The 15,275-nt window shown below is 49.0% G+C and overlaps 5 protein-coding genes across 5 annotated transcripts; 4 read left to right on the forward strand and 1 right to left on the reverse strand.

Moving 5' to 3' along the window:
- Positions 1–72: 72 nt before the first annotated feature.
- Positions 73–503, forward strand: FOBCDRAFT_43576 (uncharacterized protein). Its single transcript, XM_059612195.1, has one exon. The coding sequence runs from the start codon at positions 161–163 to the stop codon at positions 389–391; it is 231 nt and encodes a 76-aa protein (XP_059467387.1). The 5' UTR covers positions 73–160; the 3' UTR covers positions 392–503.
- Position 504: 1 nt separating this feature from the next.
- FOBCDRAFT_43575 (signal recognition particle, alpha subunit, N-terminal-domain-containing protein) lies at positions 505–2,989 on the reverse strand. The gene is made up of 4 exons (XM_031185964.3): positions 2,606–2,989; positions 1,549–2,530; positions 966–1,492; positions 505–911 (listed from the first exon to the last, which is right to left on the reverse strand). Exons 1-4 carry the CDS (start codon positions 2,837–2,839, stop codon positions 666–668), a joined length of 1,989 nt encoding a protein of 662 aa, XP_031037099.2. The 5' UTR covers positions 2,840–2,989; the 3' UTR covers positions 505–665.
- Positions 2,990–3,331: 342 nt separating this feature from the next.
- On the forward strand, positions 3,332–4,928 carry FOBCDRAFT_226662 (protein transporter YIF1). The gene is made up of 4 exons (XM_031185963.3): positions 3,332–3,821; positions 3,881–4,082; positions 4,142–4,467; positions 4,524–4,928. The coding sequence occupies exons 1-4, from the start codon at positions 3,537–3,539 to the stop codon at positions 4,683–4,685; spliced, it is 975 nt and encodes a 324-aa protein (XP_031037098.1). The 5' UTR covers positions 3,332–3,536; the 3' UTR covers positions 4,686–4,928.
- Positions 4,929–5,039: 111 nt separating this feature from the next.
- FOBCDRAFT_226665 (uncharacterized protein) lies at positions 5,040–6,257 on the forward strand. Its single transcript, XM_059609718.1, has 3 exons — positions 5,040–5,426; positions 5,483–5,562; positions 5,609–6,257. Exons 1-3 carry the CDS (start codon positions 5,319–5,321, stop codon positions 6,075–6,077), a joined length of 657 nt encoding a protein of 218 aa, XP_059465179.1. The 5' UTR covers positions 5,040–5,318; the 3' UTR covers positions 6,078–6,257.
- A 3,687-nt stretch (positions 6,258–9,944) lies between these two features.
- Positions 9,945–14,789, forward strand: FOBCDRAFT_295149 (uncharacterized protein). The gene has a single exon (XM_054705119.2). It carries the CDS (start codon positions 10,299–10,301, stop codon positions 14,415–14,417), a length of 4,119 nt encoding a protein of 1,372 aa, XP_054561094.1. The 5' UTR covers positions 9,945–10,298; the 3' UTR covers positions 14,418–14,789.
- The last annotated feature ends 486 nt before the right edge of the window (positions 14,790–15,275 follow it).

Consider the following 15,275-nt stretch of genomic DNA (forward strand, 5'->3'; position numbering starts at 1 on the left):
GATCGGCTTAAGCAAGGGATACTCTGTCATGATTATTTATATTAATTATTTCCTTTGTCAGAATCATCAACTACGGCCGATGCATACATATATGCGGTTCACATTATTACACTAGTTTCACCAAGACTGCGAACCTAGAAAGATACCCCCTTTTGGATTGATGTTTATGCTACACAGATTGGGATTATTTGTTCTTTATTTTCATGGAGTCTTTTCTTTGTCTCGCATTGTTCAACTTCATGATGAAGCTCGTGTTTTGGAGGAAGACTGGTTAATGAAGAAGGCGGCCAAACCTATACAAGAAAAAGGACTAAAAAAACAACGGCTGAAAATGATAGTGGACCGACAAGTTTTGTTATTTCAGTTATTCTACTCACTGTCGTTTGCATAGCGGTGTGATGGACGTCAATTTTGGCGCGGTACAGCATCGAAGACGATTGCTCGTTGTACATAATCATAATCTACTCTCAAATGAATTGTTAAACAGATGCAACAAATTGGAATGACGTCCTGCCGTTGTGAAGATGCCGGCACACTTGTTTTGAACCAGACTACCATCATCAGGTGTATAGTGGGAATCCTTCTCTTGTTAACGTTATGTGACATAAAGCTATTAGAATCAACGAACAACACCACGATGTCCAAGACTACTGTGATTTTCTTTTTCAGTGGTTACTGAGAAGCTTCTCTACCGCCCATTTCACCGAGAAATTCCGCAGGTCTGAATAGTGCTGACCAACACCGACAAAAAGTACAGGGACATTTGTCGCGTGAACAAGACTAACAAGAGTGCCGACCATGTCACCAACAGTGTCACACTTGGAGATGATAAAGCCATCAAGTGTGCGAACAGCACCAAAAGCAGCGTTGAAGTTGCGTGCTTGAGCGACTGAGTCGGTACCTACAAGAGCCTGAGATTGAAATTAGTTAATGCAGAAATGGGTTTCAAAGAACGGATGACGTACCTCGCCAACCATGAGGATCTTGTCAGGTTGAGCAAACTTCGCAAATTTCTCAAGAGAAGACATAAGACGTTGATCGTTATGTCTTCTACCGGCTGTGTCAATGAGAACGACGTCGTAGCCCTCGTGCGCAGCATGGGTCACGGCATCCTTTGCAACAGTAGCAGCATCCTTGCCATAGCCTTTCTGGTAAAGCTCAACGCGACCACCTTCACGAGCCGTCAACTCCTTGAGGTTGCGGACGTGAACAGCAAGTTGCTCAACAGCGCCAGAGCGGAAAGTGTCACCAGCGGCGATCAGAACCTTGTACTTATTCTGGAGGAGGAAGAAGCAGATTTTGGAGAGGTTGGTGGACTTTCCTACACCATTGACGCCCACGATTGACATAACATAGGGACGAGCCTTGCGGAGAGATGTCACTGGGGGAGCCGTGATAGCGTCTATTTCGCGAAGAAGGTCGAGGGATGATGTTGGGGTAAGCATCTTTGTGAGCGAGGCCTCCATGGCGGCTTGAATTCTGGCATTAATACCTGCAAAACTGGTCAGAATGGAGTCAACAGGGCATGATAACGGTCAGTGAACGTACTCTCGAAACTGCCAGTTTTGACACCAAGCAATTCCTTCTCAACACCTTCGCATAGCCGAACGGCAGCCTCTCGTGCCACGTTCTTCTGAAGCAAGTGCTCCTCCATACCCTTCATAGCCTTGTCGAGATCCTCTTTAGTCAATGTCTTGCCTCCAACAACGTTACGGAAAAGACCGCTAATAGCGCTGACGCCCGACCCCAAGAGGCCAGATCTGGTTTGTGTCTTTGCTCCCGCTGCCTTCTCTGCTTCTGAAGCTAGGATCTCATGCACCTCGTCCCCAAGATCCTTGAGCACGAACTTGCCCTTTGATGTTGAGCCCCATGTGTTGGAATCAATCTCATCCACAGCTGTTGATCGCCCCATTGCCTCAACCTCAGAGTCACTGGTAGCATGCGCCTTTGCGGAATAGTCAAGCTGGACATCGTCTTCCTCATCGGCGAAGCCATCGGCGTCCCATTTGCGCCCCTTTTTGGCGACTGCCTTCTTCTTTCGCGGCGCTTCGTCGCCGGAAGACACCGGAGCTGAAGTCTGGTTCTTCGCTTTGCGCGCCCGGCGAGAAATCTTTGCGATAGGGCCACCCTTTGCGACAAGGAGATGGTTATTCGGTGTTCCGGGTCGCGATCCGTTCGGCGTCAAAGCGGGGGTTGACTCGTCGGCTGAAAGGGCATCCTGAGGCCCATTGAGGTGGCGCCCTCGGTATGTTAGACCTGGCGCAACGGGAGGGTTGTCGCCAGTGTTCCCTGGGATAATTTCTTCTTCTAATGGGACTGCGCCAGCCGTGATGGTAGTGGAGGGAACCTTAGTACTAGTCTGGTCAAGCTCCTCGAGTTGTATGTCGAAGTATTCATCGAAGGCATGGCATTCGACGAGGGTAGTATGCGGCTTGGTCAATTGTTCACCGTAGAGCTTGACGAAGATAGTCTTGATATTATCAACGAGCTTGTCGACCCATGAGAGGTGGAGGAGGGATCGGTAGACGGCCTAGAGAGGGGGTGGAGACGTCAGCGCCGAGGATCGGGGGAGAAGCCATCATGACAAGCAAGACTCAGGACTCACGACGAAGATAACGCCCAATTCCTTAACCAGAGTCCATTTGAGAGTATGTTGATCGCTCTTGTAGGGAGTGTTGACAGCCGCGGACCTTGAGTCGCTGAGGGCAATGGCGCCACTCTTCTCCTCGATAAAAGTGTCTGCGATGAAGTTGTTGATGATGGAAGGGTTTATGGGAGTATAAGTGCGTGACCAAACGACCACGCCCGAGGTGGTTAATATTTCGAAGGAATCTAACATTTTGCGAGTATCCCTCTTGAACGTTAGACAAGAGGAATGATGATGCTGGTGGGAGAATTAAGGCGCAAGCCAACGGGGAGGCGAATATTCGTTGGTAGATGTGGCTACTGTAGCACAGAGTGGGAGCCCAGACTAGGTAATGGGCAAGTCTAGTTAAAGATAAGATAAAACCGCTGCACTGCACATCAAAAAGAAAGGACAGGGACTCAACCCGGACACGCCGTTTGAGCCTAGGCCTTCTTTGGGGAAGAAAATCCAACCCCAGGAGCAGTCATGCTACGATCAATTGAGAGTACGCAGGTGAACATGATAATATGAATCAGGTCAACTGAGAATATTTTGTTTTCACTACCTAATGACAAATCTCTTCTGAATAAACTCAGGCGTCTCTGCCTCTATGTTGAATTAGATATCGAAACAATCACGTGCTCCTTCTGGAAACAGGGGCTGACGTTGAGCTCCCTCACTGTGGCAGTGGAGGTTGCCAGGCTGGAGCTCTCCATGATGCTAGCGCCCAATCAGATGAAATCGACACATTTCCTGAACTTGACCTACCAGGAACTGAACAAACACCAGCTTTACGTTTAATCTCGTCATCAGTCATCACCAACTCACCTAAACTCAACTCGAGACCTCGAAACGCCGCAGAATAGCAGAATAATACCTAGCGCATAAAGAACACGCACTCCCATCCGTCATGCAGCGAGCGACATACGCGCAGTCGCCTCCCCTTCACCACCCAGTTCCTCAGCATGTGTCGACCGTCCCTCAATTAAGATCGCCGCCTCCCCCTCCAGGCTCCGCGCAATCACAGCAAGGCTACGCTGCCAACGCGGGAGGAAATCCATATCAGCAGCAGGGAGGCACCAGCGGCAACGTCTTTGGCCAATATGGCAACTTCATGAACGACCCTACAGCGCAGGTGGCGGCGCAGTTTGGACAGACGGCCTTTAAGCATGGACAGGAGTATATGGAGCAGAACGTGAGTCCTATCAGCAACACGGTGGTCTTTGTGGCACCTGGTACTAACTGCCGCGATAGTTTGGCCGATACGTCAATGTCTCTGCCCTCAAGCATTACTTTAATGTCTCCAACTCATACGTCGTCAATAAACTCTTCCTCGTCCTTTTCCCCTGGAGGCACAAGCCTTGGTCTCGCAAGCAGGCTGTTGGGCAGAATGGACAAGAGGGCTGGTATCTACCCCCACGAGAAGACATCAACAGTCCCGATATGTATATTCCAGGTGCGCCATGCAAGGTTGGAGACCGCCAGATTCGGACGAGTTGGCTAATTGTAGTACAGTTATGGCACTTGTGACATACATTCTCCTCTCGACGCTGATCGCTGGTCTAAACAACCAATTCCAACCAGAACTTCTTGGAAAGACAGCTACAGTTAGTCTAATTGTTGTCATCGTTGAGATCTTCTTCTTGAAGCTGGGATGCTACCTCCTGAGCATCTCTAGCCAATCCCAACTTCTTGACTTGATTGCCTATTCTGGGTACAAGTTTGTCGGAATTATTGTCACTATTGTCGTTGCCGAGATCCTTAACGGCGGCAAGGGTACCGGTGGCTGGGTTGGCTGGTTGGTCTTTGTCTACACCTACCTTGCAAACTCGCTCTTTTTGGTAAGTTGCATGATTAGTTGGCAATGCAAACATACACCTGCTAACCATTTGCTTAGATGCGATCACTCAAGTACGTCCTCCTGCCTGAAACATCTGCCGGCTCCAGCGGGCCAATGCAGACGGACTCACGGGCGAAACGCAGCCAACGCACAAAGTTTCTTTTCATCTACTCCTACTTTGTGCAGCTCTTCTTCATGTGGCTTCTCACCAGGGCATAATAAGCGATAGCTCACAAGTGAATCGCTTGTTGTGTCTAGGATATCTGCATTTCACTTAAAGGGGCTTAGAGACATCTGGGAAATATAAACATTGGCCAACGAACAACGGGGCGGAGACGGTAATGAGGGATGACTGGGGATGTATGATAACAGCTTGATCTGAACGACGAAGCATAAAAAACGTCAATGATTTAATTTATTCAACTATGAGCTATAGATTTAAAAGATATTTGCCTAAAGTCACTCCATGACTACTCACCTGCAGCACATGCGTGCCTAGTAAAGGAAAGGGTGTAGTTGATATTAACCAATTAGGCACGGCTCGCATCAAACTACATCTCTCTCCACACATCTCTTGAATGATTCATTCAAGTCCCTGTCTCTCTTGTTTCACTGAAAAAATACACCGCTTTCACGAGCTGCTTTTGCTAAGTATACAATCCAACTTGAGTAACCGAAAACAACCCAGCACTCTCAGTACTTGGGTAGAGTGTCCTCAGAAATCTTGGCTCGCCTATCTTAGCGCCGATCTCACTATCTCAACTTAACACGTCTCTATTCTTATCAACTCTACAACATCGTCTTCTCTTCCATTCACATAAACCCCTGAGTTTTCGTACAATAATAACAAAAATGGACTACCCTCCCGTGGTCATGGCCACCATTCAGAGTGCTGCTTTGGGCGGCATCGCCAATATCTTGGCTCAAGGCATCTCGGCCTACAGAGCTGGGGTAAATCTGGTATTTACATATGCCTTGAGATGTTCGAATGCTGGTATTGACTATCTTCATCTTAGAACGATATTGTGATAGACTGGATCCCTGTGTTTCAGTTCCTCCTCTTCAACGTTATTTGTACACCACCCAACTTCTACTGGTATGCTTCTTCTTCCCTTTGGAACCTTCAGACTGACACGTCCCAGGCAAGATTTTCTTGAATCGACATTTCCCGCTCATCCTGATGATGCCCCTAAAGCTAAGGACTCCAAAGATGCTAAAAAGACTCAACCCAAGCTTTCTATACGGAACACACTTATCAAGTTCTTTCTCGACCAGACTGCTGGTGCTGCTGTGAACACCCTGCTCTTTAGCACATACACACATGCCCTACGTTCAGCTATCCAGCCCGCTCCCGTCATTACCAGTCTCGCCAAGGCCATCACGTATTGGACTTCGCCAGGCACTCTGGACTTTGGACGTGTTGACTGGACAGCCGTTTGGGAGGCTGCCAAGGTCGATTTTGCTCCCCTTATATTTGCCGGCTGGAAGCTTTGGCCTGCTGTCAGCATCGTCAACTTTGCTGCTGTCAAGACCGTTGAGGGACGCAACCTTGTTGGTGCGTTGGCTGGTGTTGTGTGGGGAATCTATATGAGTCTAGTTGCTGCCCAGTAAACCAAAGCGATATAGGCTTCAGCAGTAGACTCTGGCTAAGCCGAAGCATGCAGGCAGACAGACAACAACTCAGACGAGTATATACGGGATACCGAGAAATCCTCGGTGGGTGGTTTTGGTCTAAACGGAGGTGGCAGAACATGAGCGTGCACGTAACCTTGAAACCTGAATAAAACTTGTTGTATATTTGGTCGCTATTCATTCTTGACGCTTGCTAATCAAATCCCCAACCTCAAGCCTTCAAATACCTCAAACTACCCACTGGCAGAACTTCCCGCAGTCATGCCAATTTCAAAGGGTCAGAGTGTGCTTGTGATGATACATTCTCGACTTCGTAATCAAATAGTGATTCGCAAACCGAGCAGGAGGAGTCGCTGGCGGATTCAAACAAATTTTCCTCATAAAAGTCCTCCAGGGGCACAAATTGCCCAGTTATAGGATTGTGCCAAGGGGAGGTTGTGTCTATAACACCGAGAGGTAATGACCCTTCAACAGTATGATTGTAGCGAAACCATGGCCTTAAAACACCACTGGTGCTTGCACTGCCAAGACGTCCCTGGGAAGTGAATACTCGGCCACCTGGAGTTGGGTCGAATATGGCTGGTTGACCATCGGTATTGATCTCAGTGGCTTTAGATGGACGGCTGGACCAGTCGAATATACTCGAGGATACTGGCGCGACCAGACGGTCTATATCGTCCGCTTCTGAGTCCAGTACGAGATTAAATATTGGGGATGGTGTGCTTTCGACCGGCGCTGATCTGGGCCGTGACCTGGGGCGTGTTCGAGGTCTCATGAACCAATCGGGATTTGGCGCAGTGGCAAAGACATTAAACTTTGTGAAGAGGTTGTCGGCAACTTGATACCAATGCATAAGCCAAGCCCGCATCTCCTAGATGTATTCTTCAGTTTGTTCAGGCTGCAACATTGTGCAGGAAAAGTTGTAGATGAGTGCCAGTACCTATCTTATATCCTAGGGTAAGTGTTGGCGGGCTTGGATGATGCATGACCGACCATTCACGAGCTGCCTCGAAAGCCGGATCGCTATCGTGTTCAATAGCGCGCAATGGTCTGAAGATGTTAAATGTGATCAATGTTCTCACAGCATGGCTGGTAAGCCTGAAGGCCATCGAATGTTATGAACTTCAAAAGAAACATAGTCGGTATGCGAGGATGTTCAATCAAAGTACTAGTTGACAAGCCACGATATGTAATATGGGTAGAAGGTAGCGCATCGTGGTTGGGCTTGTCCAGAACTGTCAGAATTCGGCATATCGACAACTTGATCGAGAGTATCCCTGTTTGCATTTATAGGTGATCCCACGCTCTCATCTGCCATTAAAGGAAGTTCGATCGCGGAAGCCTTGAGGTCTTGTGAGTGGATCCAAAAGGCAGAAGAATGCCCGTGGAAGATAACGGCAGCACAATCTCCACAGAAAGGCTGAACAACAGGTCGAGTTATCCATATGACACGATGACATTCATGGACGGGGCAGAAGTACTCTGCCTGTCGCGTAGTGAAAAGGCCCTTGTGAGACAAATGATGGCGCTCACGGACACCGTGAGTGTCGATGGTGATGGTGAAGCACTTGCACATTGTGATAGAATGAAAGCGAATGACGATGATTGAAAGGATTTCCCGTAAACTAGTGCTGGTCTTGCAATCGCAAAGACTGTGGTAATAGACTTCCAATTGATAAATGAGAGATATTTCTCAATGGAGTTTTGTAAAGTTGAAGTGAAGAATGCCTAGCATCTAGAGCAGTTGGATGGATGCGATCGATATCCATCAAGTTACCTCAGGCTTGGAAGGATTGGTAGTGCCAAGCAGGAACCAGTGACGCCCATCGGACAATTAATAAAGCCCCAGGAGCCAGGCTGTTGGGCCAGGCACCTGAGGTGCTTGAGACTCAGGATACTGTCAGGTACCTGCTCTAAACGCGCCACACAGAAGCCATCGTGGAGTCTACCTCGGACAGGGTGCCTATCGATCGGGAGATAGTTGCCAAGGCAGCTAAGGTAGGTATTTACCAACGACTAAACTGGAAGGCGAGATCTGATTAGGATTACCAAGAGATCTTGCCAAGGCTTTTGGCAGATCAAGCCCCTAGACTGCTGAATATGTTATCCAATGTCTTGCTACTCCGCTGACTCGCGACTCGTATTACCAAGGCCAGAGGCTCTGCCTACCACGAAATTCACATCTCTGCCCTAGTGTTGTACGTGTCTCTGCTGCAAACTTAGCAACTCAACAACTAGAATACGAAGCATTCATCCATGGAACCTTTGCGTCTGTGGTGGGCCAGGTAATCGCGGACTTCCCCTACCTACTTGAGATACCAGCATTTCTTAGCAGCGGCCAAGTCCAACTTGGGACTGGGACTGAAGCTTGTTGACTAGCACGGTTCCGAGAGCTTGGTGAGTTCGGGAGATGCGCAAGCACCCGAGTGCGAGCCAAACTCAAACAGGTAGGATAAGCAATGTGCACGAGGATGACAGTTGTCACCCGAAAAGCTAGTAAACCCACTCACCAATCCCATCATTGATCGATCGGTTTGATGCCCATGCCACGTGAGACAAATTCCGAGATCGGTGGGTGCAGGCATGCCAAGGCGTTGACTGCGCATATCATAAAGTGCCTCTGGGTCAATATCCCGATCTCAAATTCGCCGATACGAAGATGGCTTCCAAGACGGGTATCTCATGGCTGTAATGCTCTTAGCGCTGTTGTAAGGATGGCAAGTAGGTAGTCTTGCCTCCATGAGCTGCATGCCGTGGTGTTGCGCTATACGCACATAGTTCCGTTTTGTATCAAAAAACACATACCTAGTGTCGATGCAGCGAATCAGATATCGTAGTTAGCGAGGTGCAGTTGCATGCTCTTCGGCTATCCTCATCATCAAGTTGGCTTCGTCCATCTTGCAATTGCAATGCATGCTGCCTCTTCTGATGTGTATTTGATAATCGGCATCGTTTTTATTGCGATGGCAGGTAGGTCTTCAAGTTGCGAGCGTTTTGGTTCATTGCACTCAACATGACAATATTGTGCTTGGCTGAATCCTTTAAACAGTTACGGACCAGGATCCTCTCCATGGGGGTTTCGTCTCATCGAACTTCTCCTAGAAAATTCGCTCAGTTGAAACACCTCGAGTCATGGCACCGGCAACTTTCACTTTCGGTCACTTTCGACACCATCTCCTAGACATTGCCATCCCAACAATGTATGCCAGATAATATGTTCCATTTCGGGGATGGCCTCTCTTTCTCCTTCTGTTTTTGCCCATGGCGCCTCATTCAATGATGCTGGTTTTCATAGGCCACCGGTGCAATCATTGCTTAGCCTCTCTAGCCTCTCAAACCCCAGCCCCCATCTCTACTCGATCTCCAGTAGAGTGCATGGCGTGTCTTAGCGTGTGTGGTCTGTAAGGGGTTTATTTCAGGCGAGTCCGAAGAACTACGGTGAGGTCTTCCTGATCTATTTGCAGAACCAGACTGATGTGTTTGAATGAGAGTTTCACCATGGGAAGTATCGCATAGAGCGGCTCTTATTCAGTGTCATATGAGTAAGAAGAAATCGAAGCTTGATTTAGAACTTGGAATCCAGGAATTCACCAGCAGCCAAGAACCAAGAAGCAGGTACTGTAGTGGAGACAGCCACTAAAATGACCGTTCCTCTTGTGGTGAAAAAGCCACTAAGTTTTGTCATTCATCATTCATCACCCACTAACAAACTTGTCCATCCACTCAGGCTTCTTCTGCAGCAGGGCGCAAGGCATAAGATACCCCACCGACGCACATTACAGGCTTACAGTAGATCCCCAATCCTAGCACCTGCCTGGCGCTGGCGATTCAGAACCTCCCGTCCCGTACTAACCAAGGCCAACATAACACGCCCATACCCATTCAATTTCTCCCCGACCACGACAAAACGATGGCTTCATATTCTTCTTTGGGCTGAACGGACCCGAAACTTTCTTTTCGTTTCCAATTACACGTCACTGATCGCGTGCTACTTCGACGACCTCGATCATCACTGAGATCCTACCTCGAGGCCCCTCCAGTTTGCGACTGCAATGACGACACAAAATACGACCAATACCTCACCTCTCTCTCGATCTTAGAGCGCTCGTCGTCCACTTCCTCAGTAGTTGCTGAGCCGTATCGACTTCTCCCAGCCCTCATAGTCTCATCGTTCGGGCTTTGGCATGATCATACTGCTCAATGCCGCCTCCAGCTCTTCAACACCTCGGTCTTATCGACCTCGTCGCTTCTGACCCTCGACCAACATTCGTCGTTGCATTACCCGAGCAGACACGCTCCAAGATATCCCATTATTCGGCCGACATCCTGTATCGAAACCCTGCCTTACAGAACTCTTATACCCTCGACCACTCCATTGCCTCTATCCCTCAAGATGCTTCCCACTCGCCGTTCTGGAATTGGGTCACCAGCCCACCATCTACGCCAACGTCTCAAACAGATGCCTCAGGTCCTGCACCATCAAATACGCAACACTCGCTCCCATATCTTGGTGTTTACTGGACACGAAGCATAGTTCTGGGTCAATGGGTGGTGATGAGTGGGAATGAAACGCCTCCTTCGTCAGAGCCCCCGCGCAAAGTTCGAATAGAGGGAAAGGAGGGCGAGACGACTAGAAAATATCCCCAAAAATCGCCACTGGACAATGCGCGTTTACCGTCTCGAAAAAAGTCGGAGAGCAAAACTCCGTTGCTTTATCGCGATGAATCAAACCCAGGGCTTATGATTCCTGTCTCCGACTCCGAAGCAGAGCCATTTCTTGACGTGGTTCAAAATGTGGATTGGGAGTCGACATCTCTGGGACCCATGTCAGATTGGCCCGCTCAACTTCAGCATACATTTAATCAACTCGTTTCAGATTCGCGACCAGTGGCGCTCTATTGGGGTCCTGAGTATGTCACCATCTACAATGAAGCCTTTTCAAAATACTACGGCGCTCGACATCCTGGACTTTTAGGACGACCAGCACCTGAAGCTTGGCCTCACCTCAAGACTAGACTCGATGAAATGACGGCTTCGCCATTGAAGAACTATTCGAATGCTGAGGATGAGTCCAAATTTTTCATCCCCTTGGCAGACGGCTCACATGAAGAGACATATGTCAAATCTTCTATGGTCCCCATTGTCTACGACAAGAAATGCCTCGGAATCCAGCACTCCCTACTCGAAATGACCTCAAGGCGACTTTGGGAGCGAAGGATGAAAATGCTTATTGATCTCGGTGAGGCTCTGGTCTCTACGAAGGATGCCAAGTCGTACTGGTCTAGGACGATTGAGGAACTGGAACGCTGGAGCCCAACCTACGATGTCCCATTGGCCTTTTTGTACTCCGTGGCAGACGACGAATCCGACACCTCCCTTTCAAAATATGATTGCCCCAAGATTTGTCATCTTGAGGGCTCGCTGGGCGTGCCGGAGGGACATGCGATTGCTCCTCAAGTCCTCAACCTCAGGGAAACAGATGAGGGGATGGCTTCTATCATGAGGAAGTCATTGGACCACCGCCAACCAATCCTTTTGCAGACAAAGGACGACACATTGCCAAAAAGCCTGTTGCACGGTTTAGCATGGCGCGGCTTCGGTGACCCTTGCCAGGCTGCCATCGTGTTGCCTATTCGTCCAACTAAAGAAGAAGACGCTATGGGTATTCTATTCTTAGGCTTGAATCCCCGACGCCCATACGATAACGATTATCGACAGTTTATATCCTTGTTGAGCCAGAAGCTTACGAGCTCTCTTGCTTCCACAGTTCTCTTAGAAGAGGAGGCCCGGCGGCGGCGCAACATTACCGAGCAGGCTGCCTATGATAATGCTATGCTTAAGCAGCGACTAGAGTACCAAACTGAACAGACAGAGAGATCTATGCAAACGTTTACCGCGGTTGCAGACTTTATCCCCGTGGGTATGTGCTTTGTGGACGTCGAAGGTAATATCACCTTTGCCAATGATGCCTGGCATCGTATCACCGGATGTCCAAGAGGATCAATCGTGCAAAGCGCACTGCTCGAGTCAGTGCTCGAGGAAGATAAACAAAAAGTTATACAAGCATACAAAGACGTCCAGAAAGTCGACACTGTTACTTTCGAATACCGCATCGCCCGGAACAAGAACACAACGGGCGCGAAGAGCTTCAAGTCTTCTACAGGTCCTTTATCTTCAATTGACGAAACAGTCTTGCGTCATATCCTGGCTTCTACAAAGGCCGAGCGAGCTCCAGATGGCAGTGTCATTCGAATTCTTACTTGCCTGACTGACGTAACAGTACAAAAAGACACGGCCGAGGAGGCGGTCCGCCGGGCACAAGAAGCAGAGAACCTAAAGCGCCTCGCCGAGTTTGCCACGGTTGGAATGTACGATGTCAGCATGGATGGAAGACTGCTTAGCGCGAACAATCTTTTCTGGGAACTGACAGACTTGGAGAAGGTCGATCTCACCAAGACCGATGTGAGACCTTGGCCAGAATGTGTTGTGAAGGAAGATTTGCATATTCTACAGGAAAGCCTCGATAGGCTAGTCGAATCAGGACGGACCGAAACGGCCGAGTTTCGACTCCGCAACGGCTGGGTGACAGAGGACAGCGACGGGAATTCATCTGTGGCCCCGCGATGGGTGCTTGCTACGTTCATGCCAGTCAGAAGCTCTGACGGCGTGATTCAATCTTTTACCGGCTGCCTGAGCGACGTTTCAATACAGAAATGGCAATTGGAGCAAGAGAAGCGTCGCAAAGAAGAGGCAATCGAGTCGAAGCGTCAGCAGGAAAACTTTATCGACATGACCTCACACGAGATGCGGAATCCATTAAGCGCTATCCTTCACTGTACCGACGCAATTATTGCCTCTCTTGCAAGAGTGCAAGACATCAGTGACAACTCTGCACCTCTTACACCAACACGAAACGGCTCTCAAGGTGATGAGAGAAGTGTTAGCGAAAGATCCGCCGAGGAGAAGAAGCTCTTGGAGGACAGCATCGAAAATGCCGAGACCATTGTGACGTGCGCTCAACACCAGAAACGCATTGTTGATGATATTCTCACAATGTCTAAACTTGACTCCAAGTTGTTGGCCGTAACGCCCTGCACCGTAGATCCCATCCAGATTGTGAACGGCGCTCTCAAGATGTTTGAAGTGGAGGCTCGTCGTGTAGATATTGAGTTGACCTCTTATGTCGACAAGTCGTACAAGGATCTCGCGTATGACTATCTGGACTTGGACCCAAGCAGAGTTCAGCAAGTCTTGATCAACCTCCTCACGAACGCGTTGAAGTTCACCAAGTCTGGCACCACCCGGAATGTCACTGTCGGGGTGAAAGGGTCTCTGGAACCACCAGGAGAGGCTATGACAGTGGTTCAGTTTATTCCTCGATTCTGCGATGTTTCAGAGGAATACGACCAACCCGCCCTCAAGGGACGTACTCGTCCTGTGTATCTCTTGTTCGAGGTAAAGGATACGGGCCAGGGTCTGACGGTGGAAGAGATGGGCAGCCTCTTCAATAAGTTCGTTCAAGCGAGCGCCAAGACACACACCAAATACGGAGGATCAGGACTTGGGTTGTTCATTTCCAGACGCTTGACAGAACTCCAGAACGGTGCGATTGGCGTCTCCAGTCAATCTGGCGTGGGATCAACGTTCGCGTTCTACATCGAGGCTTACGTGCCAAGTGAAGCCTCTCGGAACGAAGCGCTCGCTGCCGCGGCTGCAGCCAGGTTGATTGCTGGTGCTGACGGTGCGGAAGCTGATGGCAAACGACCCTGTCGAGACATTCGCTTGCAGAAGCATCAGAATCCAGGAGGAAATGTTCGGCTTGATGGGATTCTTGTTGTCGAGGACAACCTGATCAACCAGCAAATCACGAGACGCGGGTTGACAGACCGAGGCTACATGGTAGATGTTGCTAATCATGGAATTGAAGCACTCGACAAGCTGAAACGCAGGCAAGGTGGTGCCCCGGGACTTGGCCTCAAGGCAGGCAGTAGCCGCTCGGGGAGGAGTAACATGAACCCGCTACCTATAGCTATCAATCTCGTTCTTATGGATATCGAGATGCCGATTCAGGATGGGTTGACGTGCACGCGAATCATTCGCGAACTAGAAGCGGAGGGGGAAATTTTTTGTGCGTCTGGAGGTCGCATTCCCATCATTGCTGTTACGGCCAACGCACGACCGGAACAGGTTATGGAAGCCAAGCAAGCTGGGTGTGACGACGTTATGGTAAAGCCATACAGGATACCGGAGCTCATTGAGAAGATGCAAGTGGTGGTACGACGGATGGGAGGACTCAGCCCGAACTCCCCAGTGAGATGATCGGCATCATTTAGAGGGCTGGAAAACAGCTACAGCCCAGGTGGAATTACATTTCGATTCAAGAATGGTGGCGTTGGCCAAGGTCAGGGATCACATGCGGAATAGAGACGGGAGCATCATGTAGTTGATCTCAAACTGTCTGGAACAGGCTGAGACTGGCGGAATTACCAACCGAAACATGGCGGGTAAATAAAAAGATGGCATAAGAAGGAGTTCTGGTACATAATTGCATAGGCACAACGGAGTTTTGGCCTTTGGCTTGAGGATATATCATGTTATGGGACAGCGTTGAATGGACAATGACCATCTTTTAGGGAACGGAAATCCGATGAATGAATTTTCAGAGCAAAGCGATAGCACTTTTCAAGTCTTAGATTCAAAAATAAAACAAAATGTATCAGTCATAATCAGAGTAACTTTTGCCGTTATTGCGAGATTATGACGATGGATATTGCTATCTGCCGCATCTGTTGATTATGTTCCCCCACCCGGGCCGGCCGGGGCCGCTGCCCGGTACCTTACCTTAGGTAGGTAGTGTACAGCAGGAAGCGGATGATGCATTCGTGATTGAATGTCAATTCAAATGAGCATGAAGCATTGAACTTGAGATAAATGGACATGCATTAATGGAACAGAAGTGATTCCACGAATAGGGAGAAGAGAGCAGAACTTGCCATCTCAAGAGATATGGACGGGACGACTTGCTATTCCTGAGTAAATCGTGACATCATTGGTCCTCTCTCTCCATTCAAGCTCCCACCCCTCCTCCCCGCAATCGAGGAATCACAACCATTTTAATTCTGTCACCTTCTGCAATCACATTATCGGCAATTTTCTTTCTCACTTGCTGCAGAACAA

This window comes from Fusarium oxysporum, chromosome VI (genome assembly GCF_013085055.1).
Source record: "Fusarium oxysporum Fo47 chromosome VI, complete sequence".
NCBI lineage: Eukaryota > Fungi > Ascomycota > Sordariomycetes > Hypocreales > Nectriaceae > Fusarium > Fusarium oxysporum.